The sequence below is a fragment of the Aspergillus tubingensis genome (genome assembly GCF_013340325.1).
Source record: "Aspergillus tubingensis WU-2223L DNA, scaffold_1, whole genome shotgun sequence".
Lineage (NCBI taxonomy): Eukaryota > Fungi > Ascomycota > Eurotiomycetes > Eurotiales > Aspergillaceae > Aspergillus > Aspergillus tubingensis.
This window is the reverse complement of record NW_023336275.1, coordinates 1,508,386-1,527,857: the sequence shown is the minus strand read 5'-3', so window position 1 is coordinate 1,527,857 and position 19,472 is coordinate 1,508,386. Positions and strand designations below refer to the sequence as shown.

The following is a 19,472-nucleotide window of genomic DNA, read 5'->3' as shown; positions in this document are numbered from 1 at the left end:
GGTCCGTGGTGGGAACGGTGATTTCTCTAATTAGGATACCACAGTATGGAGGACGGACCCGCCGACACTACTTATTGGCAACGCCCTGTTCATATAACTACGTCCTATCGAAACACTCTATTTATAGCTGTATTTTTGACGCTTTCTCCCAAAGCTGCGGAAATCTCGATCGATAGGTAAATCAGTCAGGTCAGGCAGTATCCTAGCATAGTCACAGGCACCGTTCCCACAGGTTCACCATGACAAAGACCACTGTCGATATGCCACACCAGGTGAAGGCTCCTGTCCTGGTAGTTGGCGCTGGACCCATCGGAATGATAACAGCCTTCCAGCTCGCAAAACGGGGTATTCGAACGGTTCTTGTGGAGCGCAACCTGGAAACTACGAAATGGCCCAAGATGGATATCACCAATCCACGATCAATGGAGTTGCTCCAACGTCTAGGGCTTGCAGATGGGCTACGAGAGAAAGGTTTCTGACATTTTTCTTTGCTTACAGATGGAGCAGTTAGCTAATATTTTCGCTCTTTCAAGGTGTACCATCGCAATTCTCGTTTGACTGCATTTTTAGCACTGGACTATCTCCTGGGGGACAAGCTCTGGCGAAATGGGTATGAAAGCATTTCATTCGACTTCGGGCTGAATATTATATGTAGCATTTTCACATGCTTATTGGATTCAGGATCTACCGTCTCCAGATCAGCAAGCAGAGAAAATACGGGGTAACTGTGACGGGACGATGCCGCGTTACCCGTATCAGAGATGTTCCCAATCCATCGTCGAAGCCTGGCTAAAAACTCTTATTCAAGGGGAGCCGCTAATTGATTCCTACTTCGGGATGAAATTCGAAGCGATGACCGAGTCGACGGATAAGGTTCTATCGACTGTGACCAACGTAGTTACGGGAGCGAAACACGTTATCGAGAGCCAATACCTCGTTGGCTGTGATGGCGCCAGTAGTCGCGTGCGAACTTCCACCGGAATCAAGCTTACCACGTCTCCGATGTAAGAATTCGCTAGTCATGATCAGATCAGGATACCGCTGTGCTAACGTGCATTGATGTCGGCAGCTCCGGACCGACACTTCTAGTTCACCTAAAGTCCAGAGACCTTGAAGTTATTCACCGCCAAGGTCAATTTTGGCACCTTTTCCTGTCGAAAGGGAGTGTGGTGATCAGTCAAGACGAGAAAGATACCTGGACGATCCACACTCCTATTCCGCCTGACACGGACCTTGCCGATATTGACCTTGAGCAAGCCGTTTATGCTGCGCTTGGGGACTCGGGTCCTCCACAGCCAATCAAAATTGACAAAATAATGGTTAGTAGCATATGGAGGGCGAACTTAGGTGTCGCAGAGCAATTCCGCTCACCAAAAAAACGCGTCTTTCTAGCGGGTGACTCAGGTACGACTGTGTATAACCTATGGCACTGCACTGGGGTATAGGGACTTTCTCATTGCTGACACGTCGACAGCTCATCAGAACATTCCATTCGGTGGATATGGCATGAATACTGGACTTGGAGATGCCTATGATATCGGATGGAAGCTGGCCATGTTTCTGAATGACCAGGGCGGCGAACGGCTACTCGAATCGTATGAGACTGAGCGGCGACCAGTCGCCGTGCGTAATGTTGCGATGTCAGGTCGACATGCTCAAGTTCACATGGATTATGCTGGATGGGTTCGACAGACAAGCGAGGGGGAAGTTCGCAGTAACAGTCCTGAAGGACAGGCACTTCGTGAGCGCATCCGATGCCATGTCTATGCCAACGACGGGGAGAATAAGTGTTTGGGAATTGAGATGGGGTACAGACTCAGCTCCTCGATCATTCTCTTGGAAGAGGATCCAATAAAAGAGCCGAGGTGTAGTGAGCGGGACTATGTCGCGACTACATGGCCTGGCTCTCGAGTGCCGAACATCATGCTGAAGGACGGAGTGTCGATTCACGACCGCCTTGGACCCGATTTTACTCTGGTCGACTTTACGATTGATGGGGCCTACGCAAAGGAGCTCGACAGGGCAACCCCCAAGGTCACAAAGAGGCTGACTGTTGTACATTTGCCCCAGGAGACCATGGCTCGGAAGTTGTGGGAGAGATCTGCTGTTTTGGTACGCCCTGATATGCATGTGGCTTGGCGGAGTGGTGAGACGGATGTACCTTGGAGCAAGGAAGGCACCGAGAGAGTTCTGAGGAGGTGCTTAGGTTACTGAGAGAACCAGTGGCCCCTATGTAGAGTCAATAGAAGTAAATTTCTCGCCGAGGAAGCGAACTTGTTCGGGATGAATCTGATCTGGGGTGGTTGGTGCTCTATTCGACAGGGACAGTTTATGTGGGGACAGTAGTGTAGAGCACCGAGATGGGGCCTACACTATGTGCTATTCCTTGTGGATCAGTGGTGATCTGAGGTTCTTTCTTCCGATAACAATATTTCTAGTTCCCAGGCCACTCAGATACCCAGAGAGCATCGCGCCGGTCGGACGACATCCACAAATGAGGACATCCGCTGCTTCGTCTGGCGCCGACAACATGCTCATTCAGAGATCGTCGAGCTAGCCCTTTCCGAGTAGCTCTCTATTTCCTTTCTGTAGTTGCTAATGGAAATAATGCGATAGTTGAGGAGATACGTAATTATTTGATCAGTAGCAGCTCGTCGGTCCTTCCACGGCGGAAATCTCTCACGTGCCACTGATAGATCCCACATCTTGTTGAAAGTATTCATTGGGCTATAGGTCACCACGACGAACTCTCTCTCGTCCCACACACTTCCCTCCCCAAGTTGAGTATGGAGAATAGCCCCACGGCAGGGCTGAGGCGGATGTACTCAGCTTTGCCGAATGTGGGACCTACTCGGATTGGAGGCTTGGCATACACTGCCAACATTCCACGGATTTACGGGTGTCCGAGCAAACACTATACTCCACTGACGTGTGGATTTTCGTGAGCAACGCGGCATGCCGCGAGACAACAGTCAGTTAGGCAACCCGAACTTGTTGAAATTGTTCTCTAGCTCTCCTTGAAGATGTTATGGATGTCCAGACGATGTCCAGCCAATGAGGGTAGATCAAAGCGGGTCAGAATAGAAGGTGCCCCGAGCAAGTCGCTTCCACCTGTGTTTCCTACAAAAAAGGCTGTAGTATCAGGAAAGTGGCTAGTGGGGGTAAATAGCCAGATCTATTACTCTGACAAACGATTGAACAAGAAAGTAAGGAGTATACCGCACTTTCACCCAGGATAGAAACACTTATGACTCTGTTTAAACTCAGCCAGTCCCTCTGGCAGCCCAAATAACAAAGACGGGTGAAGTAATGATCTCCTGGTATATGTTAATCCAAGACACCGTCGGACTAATACGTCATTTACTATAGATTTTAAAATCCTTGCCGCGCCTGTCCTTCCTTCTGTGATAAAAACTGCTTCAAGATAGTATGGCCTTAATGTAATATGTTATCTTTAGAAAAAGAAAAGACCAACCCCTTGCCTATGATATAATGAGATGAAAGAAGATCATAGATAGAAGGAGAAACAATAACTCTGAATTACATGAGTCAATGAACTATATAGATAAAGCTCAGATAATGGTAACCTTCACAGGTATTATATAAATAAAATAGATAGTATGTCTGAATATTTAGCTGAATCATTTGATTCGGAGTTTTCGATTTCTTCACTGTCATTTGCCCAACACCCAGCTATCTTACTTATATAGATCCGTGCATAAAATATGACTACCAGACAAATAACGATCTTACTACATAATGTGTTTATCAATCCCAAAACCAGCCGCAACTATCTAGGTAACTACTCAGATACTATTCTGGCAGGAGATAAACATATCTTTACTTTCTAGCTATAATTGTATAATTGGAGAGTTCCGCTAATAATATACCCCTAAAATAATCAACTTACCTATCCATGACAAACTGACTATACTAAGATATATACTAGAATTGTTCTGAATGTTATGTTATTTCGTCATAGCCGCTGTCCACCAGGGCTTAATAGTCATACTCTTACCAACAGTCAACATCCTGCTATTACTACTCTATATATCGATTATATAAATTAGACGTTAGACTACTATACACCACTATCCCACTGATCTTATAGTATTAGTTTCATTCTATCATAGATCAGATGGATCTCTAGGTTTCTGGGACATCTTCTAAGGATAAATCTAACAGTAGTTACATTAATATATATTACATCTTATTATTTCGTGAACCAAATTAGTTATATTTTACCTGGAAATATAATAGCATATATCTCCAGTCTTTTTTTACAATTTAAATTAATTAAAGCTTTTTCGGGTCTGGTACCCTAATAGCATCAATTATTATTGACAGTAAAATGCTATGTCTTTCAAGGAAACGAAGTATGGTGCACAAAAGCGGAATGTTCCGAGAAAGAACTGGGACCGCCAGTCAGCTCCGAATGTACAGGCAGAATTCTGTATGATCTTAGCCGGCAACGGTGTTAGCCATTTTACGCCACGGGATCTTAGATTCCGCGGGAGGACAAAAACGTACACTTCTGAGTGGCGGTTTATCCAATCCCCGCACACAAACACTGGGGTAAAAAGACTCACAGTTAAGCGAATGCTTGCACTGGGACTCCATTACCGAAGTTCGTGTCTTCCAGCCCTAAATGGCATGGCCAAAGCATATTGCGGGGTCCCCGGATTTCTGGAAGAATTCTGACATGATATAAAATGCATTGACATCCTTGGCTCAATTTGATCAACATCATACTTTACAGGCAGCTGATACTGACACAATTCACTATGCTTCGTGGAAAGTCGCTCCACCTCGCACAGGTCCTTCTCACGGTAGCTCCTGCATTCATTACATACGGGTACAACCAAGCCGGAGTAGCACCCCTTGCCAATCTGCAGTCATGGTAACTTACCCCTTAAAGAGGTTGTTGAAAGATTAGGTTTGGCTGATCAATTATGTAGGGTCACCACATTTCCAGAGATTGACACGCTCAGCACCCATGGTGCCATTAAGGAGAGAAACTCAACAAGGAAAGGTGCAGTCATTGCCTCTTATCAACTGGGAGGCCTTCTTGGGGCGCTTGTGTGTGCGCATGTCGGTGACCGCTTCGGCCGGCGAAAAACTGTCTTTATGGCTACTATTCTTACGATCATTGGGGAGCTGCTTCAGGCATCTTCTTATAGCATCATTCAGTTCACCCTGGGTCGAGTCATTCTTGGCATCGGGGTCGGGCAACTGAGCGCCACTGTACCGGTATGGCAAGCTGAATGCAGTTCTGCAAAGCATCGTGGTCAGCATGTGGTAGTAGATGGGATCTGTATGGTCCTAGGCTTCGTGATCACGAATTGGGTTTCCTACGGGCTCGGGAAGACGGCGGGTGAAACCCAGTGGCGTGTCCCATTAGCCTTGGCTCTTGCCTTTCCCCTGATTATCCTCGGGTCGTTATTTATGATTCCGGAATCACCAAGATGGCTAGTTATGGTATCCAAGAGGGACCAAGCAGCTCAAAGTTTAGCGGCGTACAGGGGTCTCCCCGTCAACGATGACTTGGTCCAAAGGGAGATTGCGAGCATTGAGTCATCACTGGAGCTCACAGCGCAATTCAAGAACTTCACACTACGAGAGCTATTTATGGGCGATGATAAAGAACGTCTACTGTACCGATTCGCCCTTTGTCTTGTCATCCAATTCTTCCAGCAAATGTGCGGAGGGAATTTGATCTCCACCTACATTTCCACCATCTTCGAGGAGAATTTGCACCTTGATAAAGATTTGTCCAGCATACTAGGCGCCAGCGCACTCACATGGAAATTCGTATGCAACTTCATTCCGTTCTTCGCAATCGACCGCTTTGGCAGGCGCAAGGTGTTCATGCTTAGTGGGGCTGGAATGTGCATTTGCATGATAGTATTAACTATTACGACCAAGTTCTCTGACGCCAGTCGGGGCCTCTCAATTGTCTCTGTGGTCTTTATCTGGCTTTTCAACATGTTCTATCCCATTGGATTCTCTGGCGCAAACTTTCTCTATTGTACTGAAGTGGCTCCTATGCGTCTGCGTGTGGCTATGTCGTCCGCATCAACCGCAAACAAGTGGCTGTGGAATTTTATTGTCGTGATGGTTACACCTGTGGCTCTTGATACAATTGGGTGGAGATACTATATTGTATATGCTGTTATCTCTGCCTGTATCCCAGTCACTGTGTATCTTTTCTACCCAGAGACCATGGGCCGCAATCTCGAAGCCTTAAACGAGGTGTTCCACGATGCTCCGTCCGCATGGCATATTGTGGCGATGGCTAGAAGGCTTCCACAAGGAGATGTGACGGACGTCGATGTGCAGATCGAGGAGGAGAAGTGTACTGTGGAGCAGAAGGAGCATGCTTGACTTTCTTGCTATTATTGTCTCTGTTTCTACTTTTTGTTATTTCCATTTCATTTTCATGCTTTCCCGAGCCGCACCAATGCATGTTTAGTTGTTTGAATGAAGATCACTCTGCATTGGCTATCCAGGTAGACTCCTATCATCTGTGCAGAATAATGGAATGCCAGATACAGCACAAGGCACCAAGTTAAAAGTCTCTCGATTGTGACTGTTCAATCACATAACGCGAGCCTAATGTCCACTATAGTATATAACCAGCCATGGCTAATAATAAATAGGGAAGGCGGAGATTTACCAAAATGAACCAATGCTATCTCGTACAACCTATCACAAAGCCCTGAGAACTGTTCATAGTATCGTAATATAGCATAGTTATTATATGACTTGATTTGCGGGTTCATAGGGACCAGCACCTTTCGGTCAACTACTTCAGCACGTACTAACGAAACAGGCATTGATGTTGGGCCACTGGTGTCGCGAGGTACCAGTCACCGAGCGGGAATGGATTTGTTCGATGCTCGGACTTATTGCCTTCTGTTGCCCTCATGTCCACATGGGGCTGCGGTGGCGTGATCCGTTCCGCGGAAGCCCCATGAACATACAGTCTTTCAGCTAGGTAGTGGAGTGGGTACATAGTTATCATGGCTGACGGACGGAACATGATATGCCGCGGAATAGTACCCATGGGAATTACATCAGGAAGCAGCTATCTTCTATCTGAATTCGCATCCCTGAAGCCAGTTATAATCCTAGGACTACTACTATCATGTAAGATAAAATATATAAACGAGGTATATGGTATAACAACAAGTTTTTGACATCTGTGAAAGTCAAATACCACACTCTAACTCACGCGCTGGGTACAAAGCATTTTAAGATTTCATGCAAGAGACCGTCCATTTCGACTCGAGTCAATCATGACACAGACATATTCAGTCACCCGGAGTGAACCCATCCCCGTCTTACCGAAAATAACATACAGGTCGAAAGAATCAGTTCGGAGATCCATTCCAGCGGTATGGATGCGTGCCGGCACATCCAAAGGCCTTTTTATCCATCGCCATCATCTTCCCACGTCGACAACGCTCTGGGAACCGATTTTGCTATCCGCGATGGGCTCCAGTACGGGTCGTTCTCGCCAGATTGACGGAGTGGGCGGTGCATCCTCGACAACCTCCAAGGTCGCCATTGTAGAACGGTCGAGTCGTCCCGGTGTCGACGTCGAGTATACGTTTGTGCAGGTGGCGCCGGATCAGCCACGAATCGATATGACTGGGAACTGTGGCAATATTGCATCTGGAGTGGGGCCGTTTGCATTGGATGAGGGTCTTGTCAGCGTCCCTGAGCGGAAGAAGGAGGTTTGTTTCCTTCGTAATTTTCAGTGGGACTGTATCAGGAAGGCAGAGACTGACTGGGTCACAGATTGATATCAAGATTTACAACACCAATACCGGACAACATATCATCGAAACAGTCCAGGTCGCGACCGACGGCTCATTCCGAGAGGATGGCGAATATGCGATTCCAGGCGTTGGAGGCACGGCCAGTCCTATCAAAGTTGCATTCCTCAGGCCGTGCGGTAGTATGACGGGCCACATGTTTCCGAGCGGGAAGCACCAGGAGATGCTAACGGTGCAGTCCCGGGGATTTGGATCATTATCCGTGCGAGTCAGCCTTGTAGATGCCGCGAATCCGTTTGTGTTTGTTGATGCTGCGTCCCTGCCGCGAGAAGCCTCGTCCGCTATCACGGATGCTGCGGATCCAGCCTTTTTGGCATTGATCGAAGATATCCGGCAACATGGTGCGGTGCGGTTTGGCCTTGCGGAGAATGTGCAGGCTGCGAGCCAAGTCCGCGGAACCCCAAAGATTGCTATTTTGTCTCCCGCCAGTGGTAATGTAGATGGCGTGGACATCGAGGTGAAGGCGTTCAGCATGGGAAAACCCCATCCGAGTTTGCAGCTGACGGGTGCGGTATGTCTCGGCGCGGCGACAATCATACATGGCACCATTGCCTGGGACTTGGCCCATGTCAAGGTAGGAAAGGAGATTCCAAAGCATGGGATGTCGCTAGGAGACCACCAAATTGCAGGCGCGGTGCCGGTCGGCATCCGCCATTCAGCTGGGGTCATCCATGCGGAGACAGTCCTGGGGATAGACAGGAAGGGCGCGATCGACGTGGATCGGGTAGCGGTATATCGAACGGCTCGACGGCTTTTTGAGGGCCGTGTATTTTATAGACCTTAAGACACAGCGGTTACGGGGTTCGCTGAAACGAGACTATGCCATCACTGGCCCAATTTAGGATGCGGGAAGTTCCGATCGACTGGACCGACACTCATAGCTAGGCAAGGAGCAAATCCATTTTAGTTGTCCGTGAATGCATTATCCTGCGGAGAACCGTTGAACCCAAATAGCATATCGTCAAATCTGGGATAAGAGTACGCGTCCTCGTACGGCCCGACAACGGGAGCTATAGGAGCCGGAATGTTCGAATGAGATACCGGTGGACCAAAAGAGAGATCCATAGCTTCGCGCATCAGTCCGTCTGTGGGCCTGGGTTGTGTTCCGATAAAACTTTGAATGACCATTTCAATGTCTAGCTCGGAAGGTTCAATCTCTGGCGGAGAGTCGTGGCTGATTGCAGGTGCCGGTCCCAGGGGTCTTTCGGTTGGCATTGTCAAATGGTCTGATCGGCCGTCCATACGATTGGGACTGTCGTCGTCTACAGTCGTGCAATCATCTAACCGAACACCCATGCGGTCCATGAGGTGTAAAATCACGTTGTGGGCTCGCCGCACTGCCCAGTTTGTCTCCTGGTTCTTCTTGAATATGTCGAGGCAGCTCTGGAGGCTGGTGTGGGCCCGACTGACACGCTCTCGTTGGGCTGCGACTCGGACGAATATTGTCGCTGCTACGTATGTGGCGTATGAGATCAAATACGGTGCTCGTCGGATGGAGAATGTATTATCGTAGGCCTGCAGCAATTGAATGATGCTGGAAGCGGCAGTGGTGCAGGTGGTAAAGGAGCTCTTGGCCACCGATGGATCGGCAGTGTAAAGATGGCCCTCGGAAACAAACGGTCGGTGAAGCAGGATGACCAAGACATTGTACAGAGCGAGTAACGAGAGAACGTGTGGTGGCGGCACTATCCCCATGAGACTGTTGTAGCGCAGGTGATCTGGAAGGCTTTCGTACCAAGTTTTCAACTGGCCATCGAGTCTGTTAAGGGTAGCGATGAGGTCGTGGGGTGACCGATTGGAACTTCGCTCTGAATAAACTTTGTTCAGAATCTCATTCAGAACTAGCGACAATTTACACAGCCATGTGAATGTCGACACGCTATATGCCGGGGATCCAGGGTATGACTGCACATCAGAATAGGCAAAGGGTTGCCAGGGCTCCAGCTCCTCATAACGGTCCAGGAAGGACAAAAGGACTTTGGTATCAAAACTCTGAAGACTAGCGGGTCGCCCCTGGTATAGGGACTGGATCTTGTCCACAACAAAGGCACCCCAGAATACACGTCTTCGGATTTCGAGGTCTTCTGGCGAAAGACGGCGCATGTTGGGGAGCATCGTGGCGTCGACGTGCATGCCGAGGTCAATGATCATTCGAAATGCCGTACCAGAATAGAGCCATGCGGCGCTACGTTCATCTCCCAGCGCGAAGAGAGAGCTCGTCATGACTAGCAGTGCCTGGATGGTGGTGATCTCACTCCGATCCAAGGCACTTCCGAGCAGCTCCTTCACCCTCATGCGAAAGGTCCACCCAGCCGTGCGAGCATCATCCGGGTCTCTACGCACCTCGGGACGATTACTGAACTTGGCCGCCCCAAAGTATATCGCATTCAGGAGCAGTTTGGAAAAGTAAGGCCCGTTGGTGGCCATATCACGCATAAAGCTCGGGCGATGCGTTATCAGGAAGGAGTGGTGCTGGCGATTCCAATGCAGGGACAGCAGGTGCATCCCCAACTCGGGATCTACGCCATCAAAGTCCAACTTTCCTTGTTGGAAGTTCAACGTTTCTAGCTGCCCTTTGACATGAGAATATTAGGGCCGGCGACCAATTTCGGTAATGGGCAAGGACATCATGGATCGCGACTCACTTTGATAAGCGGCCTCTCCCATCAGTTGTTGCTGAATGGGCTCCACAGGACCGGGACGATTGGCCAGTTGGGCCGAGCCATGACGGCTGACGGGGGCACCGTCAAAGAGGGTACTGGTGAGGCCATGGTAGCTGGAGTCTCCGTTGGCGGAGATAAAGATGCCGGATACAACAGACTGCGGATGATCCATCTTGGTGGACTCCGACTGTTGGTGGAGATCTGCATCAGGGGTTGCCTGTTCTCCATGCGCCGGCGCGGCACTTCCGTCGCCAAGTCGCTGCCGAAGTTGCTCATTTTCAGTCACCAAGTGAGCGATCCAGGCTTTGGATGGCCTAGGTGGGTCAGGTAATCAGCATCTTTTGCAGACGGATTCAATTCCGCGCACCTGGGCCTTGCAGGGCTAGTCATGTACACGCATTCTTTGCCGTAACCTTGACAATTGGAGCACGTTGGCTTTTCGTCGCAGCGCAACTATAGCAGCCGTGAGCGGTAGGGCACGGTCGGAGGGGGCGAAACAGTGGATCTCAACTCACCTTCCTCCGGCGACAGAAGCTGCATGCCTTGGCTGCTCTGCGAGAACGGGACGACGGAACCATTCTTTCCATGGCTTGACAGGGTCTCCGTGGAGAGCATGAGACTCGGACAGGGGAAAAGAAGATGGAAGATGGCAGATGGAAGATATACGTACCGGGTTTGCACGGAAGGACAGGTTCCGCGGCAATTCATCCTCCGTCGGCAAATCCCGCAATTATTGTGGAGATTTGGTATCACAGTTTACTATGGAAGTACCTCAATATACTATAAGTTAGTGCAAACGATTGGACTACTCAGCAGCTAACCATTGTCGCTCTATTACTGGTACTTGGTATTATCATGGCTGCCCCTACCTCAACAAAGCCGCAAAAGGTCGGCTCATCTCCCTCCAGCGACCGGGAAGGACATTACCCAATTTAACTTGTTCGCAGCAATACACTCCACAGTGGGTCTCTCTGGTTGCCGGCGGAGTGGCTGGAGGGGTGGAAGCTGCGTGCACGGTAAGTAACTAATTTCTTCGGGCTTGCAGCATGTTAGATGCAGGACTGACAAGATGATGAATAGTACCCCTTCGAATACGCGAAGACCCGCGTGCAACTCTTGAGGAGCAGCAAATCGACCCCCTCCAACCCATTTCAGCTCATATATACCGTTGCGCAACGGGAAGGCATCGGTGCTTTATATACCGGATGTTCTACGCTGATCATTGTGCGTTCTGATCTAATCCTCTTTCGCTAGGGATAAAGATTTAATAGTTCGCAGGGCACGACGGCCAAGGCCGCTGTGCGATTTGTTTCATACGACACCATTAAGAACTCCCTCTCCGATGAGCGTGGATCGCTCTCCCCAACACGGGGCATTCTGGCCGGCGTTGTCGCAGGGGCCACAGAAAGTGTTCTGGCCGTAACGCCTACGGAAAGAATCAAGACAGCACTGTTTGTGTCCTGCTTTCCACACAATTCCCAAAAGCCATTTTCACTGATTGATGAAGGATCGACGATGCGAAAAACGCCAGGCAGTTCCGATCGAGTCTCCACGCCACGCAAGTCTTAGTTCGAACCCACGGTTTGCGCGAGCTCTACCGGGGACTTGTGTCCACCACGCTAAAACAGTCAGCAACATCGGCCGTGAGAATGGGCACGTACAATATCCTCAAAGAAATCGTCAAGGCACACGACATTGCGCCGACTGTTCTCACTACCTTTTGCATGGGAGCCTTGGCGGGAGTCGTCACTGTGTACGCGACGCAGCCTTTTGACACGATCAAGACGCGGGCGCAAGGGGTCCAAGGGGCAGGGCTTGTCGAAGCCGTCCGGAACATACAGAGTGACTATGGAATTCGGGGTTTCTGGAAGGGCAGTTCAATGCGGCTGGGCAGGCTGCTTCTGAGTGGCGGGATTGTCTTTTCGGTGTATGAGAAAATGACATATCTGCTGCATCCGAATGTGCGGGTCGAGTGAATGTTCAGCAGATCAGATGGAAATCTACTTTTTAATTACTTCGTTTCCTACTAACGAAAAATGAAAGAAAGACAGCAAAAGGAAAAGGACAAAGAAGGGAAAAAAAGAAGGGCACAGAAAAGGGGGGGAAAAGAAAGAACGAAACAGCCCGAAATCTTGTAAAGTTTCAATGAGTGAAGTTTAAGTTCTAGAATCCTCAGGTAAATAATAATGTTTATAGACTTACCTCAGTATCCGGTCAATAGGATCATAGGAATATATCTATTCAAATTCTGCTTCTCTCATAGTTTCATCTCTTCCCCCAAAACCAGAAGCCTTTTGATACACATATTACCGCCCAATATACATTATATATGGATGGTTAGTTTAACTTCTCACAAGACGTTACAAAAGTATAATGTCTTCCAAGCATAACCAGTCCAATCCGTCCATTTATGAATAAGTGATCTCAAAAGTCCCATCCTTCCTATGTTCTACATTGGCGAGCAGCGCGCCATCGGTATTCAAAAATCGAAGCATGCCCGCATGCTGGATCGCGTTGGTAAAATCCACTATCTCACCTTCCTCGGCGTCATATGCACAAACCCAAAGTTGGATTACGGGCGCCATGACAGCAAATTGAATTGCATTGGCATCGGTGGGAGCCGGATACTACAACTAGATTAGCTGCTTTTTACCATAGGACAAGGGAGCGGAGGAACATACATAAGCAAAAGGCCTCGTGCCCACACTTCCATCGGGCAACCTGTTGCCCTTGGCCATTCCATACACGATGTATTTCCCATCCGATGGAGAAAGGTCACCACCGAAATCAAACCGGACCATGTCCATTGGTGCTGTTTTCTCTTTCACCGTCATGACTGGGTCGCCTGTTTCGTCTTTCGTGAGGCCAAAAGTACCTGTAATACCCTCATTTAGACTCTAGTCACACTGCTTATTCCTTCCAGCCTTCGACAACTCCTATAAAGCGATGATAATGGGGTATACATACTTGCAGGCGTCGTGGGAGTCGCGGGATCAGCGTCTTTCACATCTATCGATGTTACCTTCACGCCAAACCCGGGTTTCTCAGCGGTAGTCCCAACCCCTTTGCTAGTATTAATCTGGTGTATCTAATGGGAAGTGTAAGGGTGGGTAGAGTATGTCACGCACATCCGTATAGTTGATACGTGGTTGAAGTATCCCACGTCTGTTCGGTGTCGAGTTCCTTTGCGTGCCAGACAAGACATCCCCCTTCATGCTTATTGTTGTTGCTTCCGAGGGTCATCATGGGTGGACCGGGAATAATGACATATTTCTGTTTGCGGCCGGAGTTGTTCACGACGTGGATGGTATGGTCAGGCATGTTTCAAGGCAAGTGACTGAGTTAATGTAGAAGGCAGGACTACTTTGGCCGTGAGGGTCAAAAGGTACGAGTAGTCGTTGCTGCTACTTATATCGCATTGATGTGGTAGTCATGATTCATTAATAGCCGTGAACGGTAGTTGCATTAATAAGGAAGGTAGCATTTGGTCCTTCCAAAGGCGGAGCTCTTAGAATTATCACTATATTCACACTGTTTCTGGTTTCATTCTAGTGGATTCTATGTTTCCAGCTTTGAATGTTGCTCTGCCAGGTATGAGGACGTCTAGTGACGAGGTAGTAATAGACTTTCTACACTTCTATGGTGTCTATGTTTCGACTGTTCGTCCTCCGAGGAAATTCGGGCTCTAACATCGAAGTAGCATCTTCCTATGAGTTGCCCTATCACCCAAATGTGTTAGATCACATTTAACACACTCGTACACCCCAGAACGAGACAGAACCTGTCAAACCGATCCTATTTATGGGGTATATCGTCAACATCATTAGGGCCGTCTTTGGTCTACCTACTTCCACAGATTGGTGCCTTATTAATGCCTTCTGAAGCCGAGGCCCCACCATCCGAGCTGTGCCAACGAGAATAATAGCCTTCCCTTGGCCGGCTATTGTGAAGACGCTCGGGCATTGTTAGAAATGCTAATCTGTCCTTATTACCATTACAAATCAATTAGACTCCCAAGATAGTGGGTCAAGACGGCTGTCCAAGGTTGCCGACATTTCGCAAGCCACAGCCGTTCGCAAGAAAATAATACCCATCTCCAATAACGCCCGAATATCAGTGAATCATAGTAAGGAAAATAACCAATTTGTATTAGGTACCTGATCTGGCCAGCAACTTACATGAAGCGTGTGTGCACTTTCATCTATTCCCTTAAAGCTAAAATCTCAGCTGGGCTGGTCTAATAAAACTCCCGGACTTAATTTCCGGGCTGACTCAGGATGAGGGGTTCAAAATGCTGCAATGCTGGAGTCATGTGACCTCGGCTAACTAAGTACTTAGTAATGGGCTAGTATTACATTCCAACCTCTCATAATATTTATTGATGGGAGGAGATGCCTCAGTTGAACCTTATTGGGCCATTATGAAGGAGGGGGCGGGGAATGTGACCGTGGATTACATTAGTCGAGACAGTATCAGGGATTGAATGACACAATCCGATGACACAGTGTCCACTGGTCAAACGACCTTCTCATTTATAACTTACAAGGTATATATATATAGGAAATGGTGAGCCGAGTGTAACGCGTGACTAGAAAGGGTCAGAACAATGGCAGTTGGGTCACTGTTTACTGTTGAGCTGATCGGCAACAAGGTGAACAGCACTGGTAACATTCTTCTTCAGCTATACCCACATTCTATTCCATCTTTGTTTAGCATATCTCGGTAAATCGCACAAATCCTCTTCCATCATGATCGCCATAGGAAATATAAATCCATGATGTTCTTCTAGTACTTCACTTACCACTGATGTCATCAGCATTTCTAACCGAGTAATACAGTATGGTTTTGGTAGCACTTATCACAGGAGGAAGTAAGTTACCATCCCCATATGCCCATGATACTAGTAATGGCCGACCGTGAATAACCATTCATAGCCAGTGGCATCGGCCTCGATGTCGCTCAACAACTCGACCTCACCGGCCTCTGGAAAGTTCACATCATTGGTAGCAACTTGGAACGCGGCAAAGCGGCCGCTGCGTCGCTTAAAAATACCACATTTCACCAGGCTGATGTGACAAAGTACGAGCAGCAGGGCAATACATTTCAGAAGATCTTCAATGAGGAGAAGAGATTAGACTTTGTCTTTGCGAATGCCGGCGTCGCCGAAGACACGGTATTCTTCTCCAAGCATGAAACAGGAATCCCGCCACGCCCTGATGTTGCGGGACTAACGGATATTAACTTGACCGGCGCCATCTATACAAGTTACCTCGCCATGCACTATTTTCGCCGATCGCCGGAGGTGACGATGGGGAAGAGAAACCTGATTATCACGTCGAGCATCGGTGGGTTATATCCATGCATGCATACGCCGGTATATTCAGCGACAAAACGTAAGTACACGATGCCGCCATGGCGGATCAAAGCTAATAGCGCCAGATGCTTTGGTTGGGTTTACGCGCTCGGTCGGTAAACAATTGTGGAACGAAGGCGTGAAAGTGAACGCAATTTGCCCAGGAGTAGTCATCACACCTATGATAACACCAGAGCTGAAGGCTTACTTCTCGGAGAATGTCCTGATCACTACGAGTGATGTGACCAACGTGATCCTCAAGCTGATCTCGCAAGACGACGTAACAGATTCAAAGGGGACGTTTGTCTCGCGCGATCAGCTTCATTCGCAAGCAATCCTAGTGTCCGGGGCGAAGTACTACTGTGTCGACATGCCGGAATACTTTGATGAGGAGACGCAACTAACTCATCAGCATATGATGGGTTGATGGGTGGAAGAGGCCGGACGTTACTCTTCGTTTATATAGTTGGTTGTCAAAGCAGACGCCCCGGGGGTCTTGCTTCTCGACGATTGAAGTCATGGTGACCCTGGAACGCCGAGTTGAGATCGTCTGCACCTCATCATTAATGCTTTGACGATATTTATGTTGATAAGTATTGAACCCACTAAGCAAGCTTTAATGGATCCTGAACAAGTTTCACTGTACCCACCAATCCATAGTGTTTCCAGAATACTTAGTCATTCTTCAATCGGAACGTAATTTGCATGATAGGCGATAGTGGACAGTTAGTCACTATATGGGCAGAAGGCTTATCTCCGACTCGACCACTCCTCTTCAATTATTCCCCGCCTCTTAAAATGAGATGTAAGTCGCTATTGATCTAAATGACTGATCTCAGTCCGCTTGCTTACACTCATAATCTCTCTATCTGGGTGACGTACGACCTTCTACATAAAGCATACAACGTAATGACCGATATGGGGGGTTACTATTGCTCTTCCACCCAAATTAATAATATTGTCTGTACAGAAGAATCGTTCCCCATGAGATCAAGTTGTGAAAAAAAAAAAAAAAAAAAAAAAAAAAAAAAAAAAAATTTATATATATTGGAAAAAAATGGAAAAAAAATTCGTTCTATGTGGACGATAACGACATAGTGCAAGTAAAGCTTTGTTACAGTATTTGTGAAGGTGGAGGAAGCCCAATCTCTACAAAATCTGGCAGGGATTGCAGCGAGAAGAAATCCAAAGTCTAGTGTACCTAATCGGAGCATAGTCCTAGGACAGACCGCCTCTGTAAGGTGACCAAGAGAAGCCCTATATCCTCTTTCTGAGCCAAGGGATCACAATGCCTACATGGCGATCACCATCGTGCTTCACCAGTAACTGCTCCCATGGGATTAGTGTGAACGAATTGAGCACCAGGATGAAGTAGGGTTTTCAAAGCATCTAGACATAACTCCAATATTGAAGTTACTATCTTATATGCATTATACGATACCTTGATTTTACAAGCCAACTATCGTCTAATATATAAATTCGAGTAGACAATATTTCGCTAAACGGAGTATATTTTCGTAGTATTCCCACCCCGCAATATTGCGTCTGTACGAGCATTACAGGCTCATGTGATATACTACTTCCACGACACTGTTGTAAATCTGTGTTCTCTATGTAGCCACGTTGCTACTACGTATGGTAGCTTCCAGCGGGTAGACTGAGTTCTCAACAGTGACGCCGTCATAGACTCGATCAAATCGCTCCTTCAACTCAGAGGGCTTCTTCCACTCATACTCTGGGTCACGCAGCCAAAGTCGCAGGAGGTGCCGCCTGTCCAGGAAGGATAGTCAGCTCTTCTTTTCTCCCAAGCATCTGGACGTCAGGATACTTACTGTTTCTCGTCGGAGTCGGTGAAGGCACCCCTGGCATGTAAAATGCTCAAGTTATTGGCAAACTGAATGTCGCCCTTGCGAAAATCCAAAGAAATGGAGTGAGCTTCAGCTGTGAAATGGATCGCGTCAAGGGCTTCTGCCTGAGCCTCAGTGAGTGGCGGTATATGGGCTGATCGCTTGCAGTCCATGTATCCTGTCAAATTTCGCCGCGAATACTGAATCATCAATCGCTCTGGGTCTTTCTCGGTGGCAGACTGGTAATAGAGAAGCGGTCGTAGCTTGTATACATCGCCCGTCGACGCGAAGCTAAATGCAGACATGTCTTATTAGTCTCTTGCACCGGAACCTATGTCATTCTGTAGCGGTTGACTCACTCATCGAACGGCCAAGGCTCTGACAGCGTCTTGATCAGGTCTGGTCGTGTAGCTGCTAGGACATTGTACACATGGCAGGTACTAGCAAGGTAACTCTCACCACCCCAAGCACCCTCATTCAGACAGAATAGGGCGATGACATCACCAGCATCAGTGTGGAACACCTGCTTGTCAGCCGTCACCACCGGACCAGGAATGTCCTTGGAGTTGCATGATTGACTCAGATCCTTGACATGAGCTATCATAACGTCAGCTGGCCTTCCTTGCCACTTACTATCTTGGCGACCGCGGATAGGGGCGACGTGTGATGAAAGACCAGTGTAAATTATAACGTTCTCTTCGCGTGTGTACTTGTCGACTGGCAGACCCCGGATGACTTTGAAGCCATGGCCTTCGTGAACCTGCCTCGAGATATCCCGCAATGTAGTATGCAACTTTGGCAGTGGGAAGTTGTTCGGACAGATTTTGCCCAATGGCTTTCCTAAGGCTGATAGAGATTAGGATGAGTCGGAGCCGATGGTCCAGGAAGCATGGGAAATAGTCACATACACTGGAAGTATCGGAGAGCCCCATCTATCTCAGAGATATCCACAGTGCTGAGTTGATAGTTCCAATCATATCTATCAGCAATGGTTCTTGCATCCCACACTAGGTCACCTGACAGCTGTGCAGGGAAACCCTCAGGAAGATGCATAGCCAGCTCTTCGGTTTCCTGTCTGCGCTTACTACGCGCCAGATATTTGTCATGATCAGGCATGTAGTCAATATCAGCTTGCTGTGAAATAGTAGAGGCAACCATGGTGGGCGACATATGACCAGGTTTTTAAGGCACGCAGGATTGCTGAAAACCAGTGTGGACAGAGAGACGTGACAGAGGTTGCATCTAAGGACACTGAGTTTTATATCACTCAGGGAGATGTATGGCGTGATAGTACATCGTGAAGCCGGGCTACCTCAATTGCGATCATGTACGGCTATCTAACAGTACTGTCGAATGATTGGACTTAGAATGTAGTTCTCTGTAAGGAATGACAACTGCGGCATGTCGGGGCCAGTATCGGGGTGTCGGCGTCACTGTCGGCGTCCCAAGATCTTTGCGCTGGCGTACGTGTAGAGGACCCGCTCAGATGATGAGTTGACGCCATGAATTTTGGTAATAGACTATCAGTCCAGTTTAAACCCTATCAATCACCATCGTCTCGTGTGAGTCGCCATAGTGTCAAAAACGTTGATGAAGATGTTGGCACTGTCATATGAACTAACTTGTTTGTCCTTGATTAATTAGTCATATTCCCGCCGAGTCTTTGGTTGTCGACTCCCTGCCTAGAACCGAGACCTAAGAACATTAACTGAAGACAAACCAGTGTAATTGGCCGTTTGGCTTGAATATGCTCGTATCGGAGCGCAAT

General features: G+C 48.1%; 8 protein-coding genes across 8 annotated transcripts; 5 read left to right on the top strand and 3 right to left on the bottom strand.

Annotated features, from left to right (window-relative positions):
- Window positions 1–239: 239 nt before the first annotated feature.
- On the top strand, window positions 240–2,214 carry AtWU_00531 (uncharacterized protein; the record flags this gene model as incomplete). The annotated part of the gene is made up of 5 exons (XM_035495647.1): window positions 240–471; window positions 534–610; window positions 682–1,004; window positions 1,070–1,404; window positions 1,475–2,214. The coding sequence occupies 5 exons, from the start codon at window positions 240–242 to the stop codon at window positions 2,212–2,214; spliced, it is 1,707 nt and encodes a 568-aa protein (XP_035351540.1).
- A 2,570-nt stretch (window positions 2,215–4,784) lies between these two features.
- AtWU_00530 (sugar porter family MFS transporter) lies at window positions 4,785–6,384 on the top strand (the record flags this gene model as incomplete). Its single annotated transcript, XM_035495646.1, has 2 exons — window positions 4,785–4,900; window positions 4,959–6,384. 2 exons carry the CDS (start codon window positions 4,785–4,787, stop codon window positions 6,382–6,384), a joined length of 1,542 nt encoding a protein of 513 aa, XP_035351539.1.
- A 1,109-nt stretch (window positions 6,385–7,493) lies between these two features.
- Window positions 7,494–8,625, top strand: AtWU_00529 (DUF453-domain-containing protein; the record flags this gene model as incomplete). Its single annotated transcript, XM_035495645.1, has 2 exons — window positions 7,494–7,739; window positions 7,804–8,625. The coding sequence occupies 2 exons, from the start codon at window positions 7,494–7,496 to the stop codon at window positions 8,623–8,625; spliced, it is 1,068 nt and encodes a 355-aa protein (XP_035351538.1).
- Window positions 8,626–8,744: 119 nt separating this feature from the next.
- Window positions 8,745–11,091, bottom strand: AtWU_00528 (C6 transcription factor; the record flags this gene model as incomplete). The annotated part of the gene is made up of 4 exons (XM_035495644.1): window positions 8,745–10,414; window positions 10,487–10,818; window positions 10,872–10,957; window positions 11,020–11,091. 4 exons carry the CDS (start codon window positions 11,089–11,091, stop codon window positions 8,745–8,747), a joined length of 2,160 nt encoding a protein of 719 aa, XP_035351537.1.
- A 268-nt stretch (window positions 11,092–11,359) lies between these two features.
- Window positions 11,360–12,480, top strand: AtWU_00527 (mitochondrial carrier; the record flags this gene model as incomplete). The annotated part of the gene is made up of 5 exons (XM_035495643.1): window positions 11,360–11,392; window positions 11,452–11,520; window positions 11,585–11,728; window positions 11,783–11,955; window positions 12,012–12,480. The coding sequence occupies 5 exons, from the start codon at window positions 11,360–11,362 to the stop codon at window positions 12,478–12,480; spliced, it is 888 nt and encodes a 295-aa protein (XP_035351536.1).
- A 432-nt stretch (window positions 12,481–12,912) lies between these two features.
- AtWU_00526 (uncharacterized protein) lies at window positions 12,913–13,825 on the bottom strand (the record flags this gene model as incomplete). Its single annotated transcript, XM_035495642.1, has 4 exons — window positions 12,913–13,131; window positions 13,186–13,379; window positions 13,472–13,567; window positions 13,633–13,825. The coding sequence occupies 4 exons, from the start codon at window positions 13,823–13,825 to the stop codon at window positions 12,913–12,915; spliced, it is 702 nt and encodes a 233-aa protein (XP_035351535.1).
- A 1,518-nt stretch (window positions 13,826–15,343) lies between these two features.
- On the top strand, window positions 15,344–16,284 carry AtWU_00525 (SDR family oxidoreductase; the record flags this gene model as incomplete). Its single annotated transcript, XM_035495641.1, has 3 exons — window positions 15,344–15,374; window positions 15,439–15,897; window positions 15,944–16,284. The coding sequence occupies 3 exons, from the start codon at window positions 15,344–15,346 to the stop codon at window positions 16,282–16,284; spliced, it is 831 nt and encodes a 276-aa protein (XP_035351534.1).
- A 1,183-nt stretch (window positions 16,285–17,467) lies between these two features.
- AtWU_00524 (TauD/TfdA family dioxygenase) lies at window positions 17,468–18,862 on the bottom strand (the record flags this gene model as incomplete). Its single annotated transcript, XM_035495640.1, has 4 exons — window positions 17,468–17,627; window positions 17,690–17,995; window positions 18,064–18,550; window positions 18,613–18,862. The coding sequence occupies 4 exons, from the start codon at window positions 18,860–18,862 to the stop codon at window positions 17,468–17,470; spliced, it is 1,203 nt and encodes a 400-aa protein (XP_035351533.1).
- Window positions 18,863–19,472: the final 610 nt, after the last annotated feature.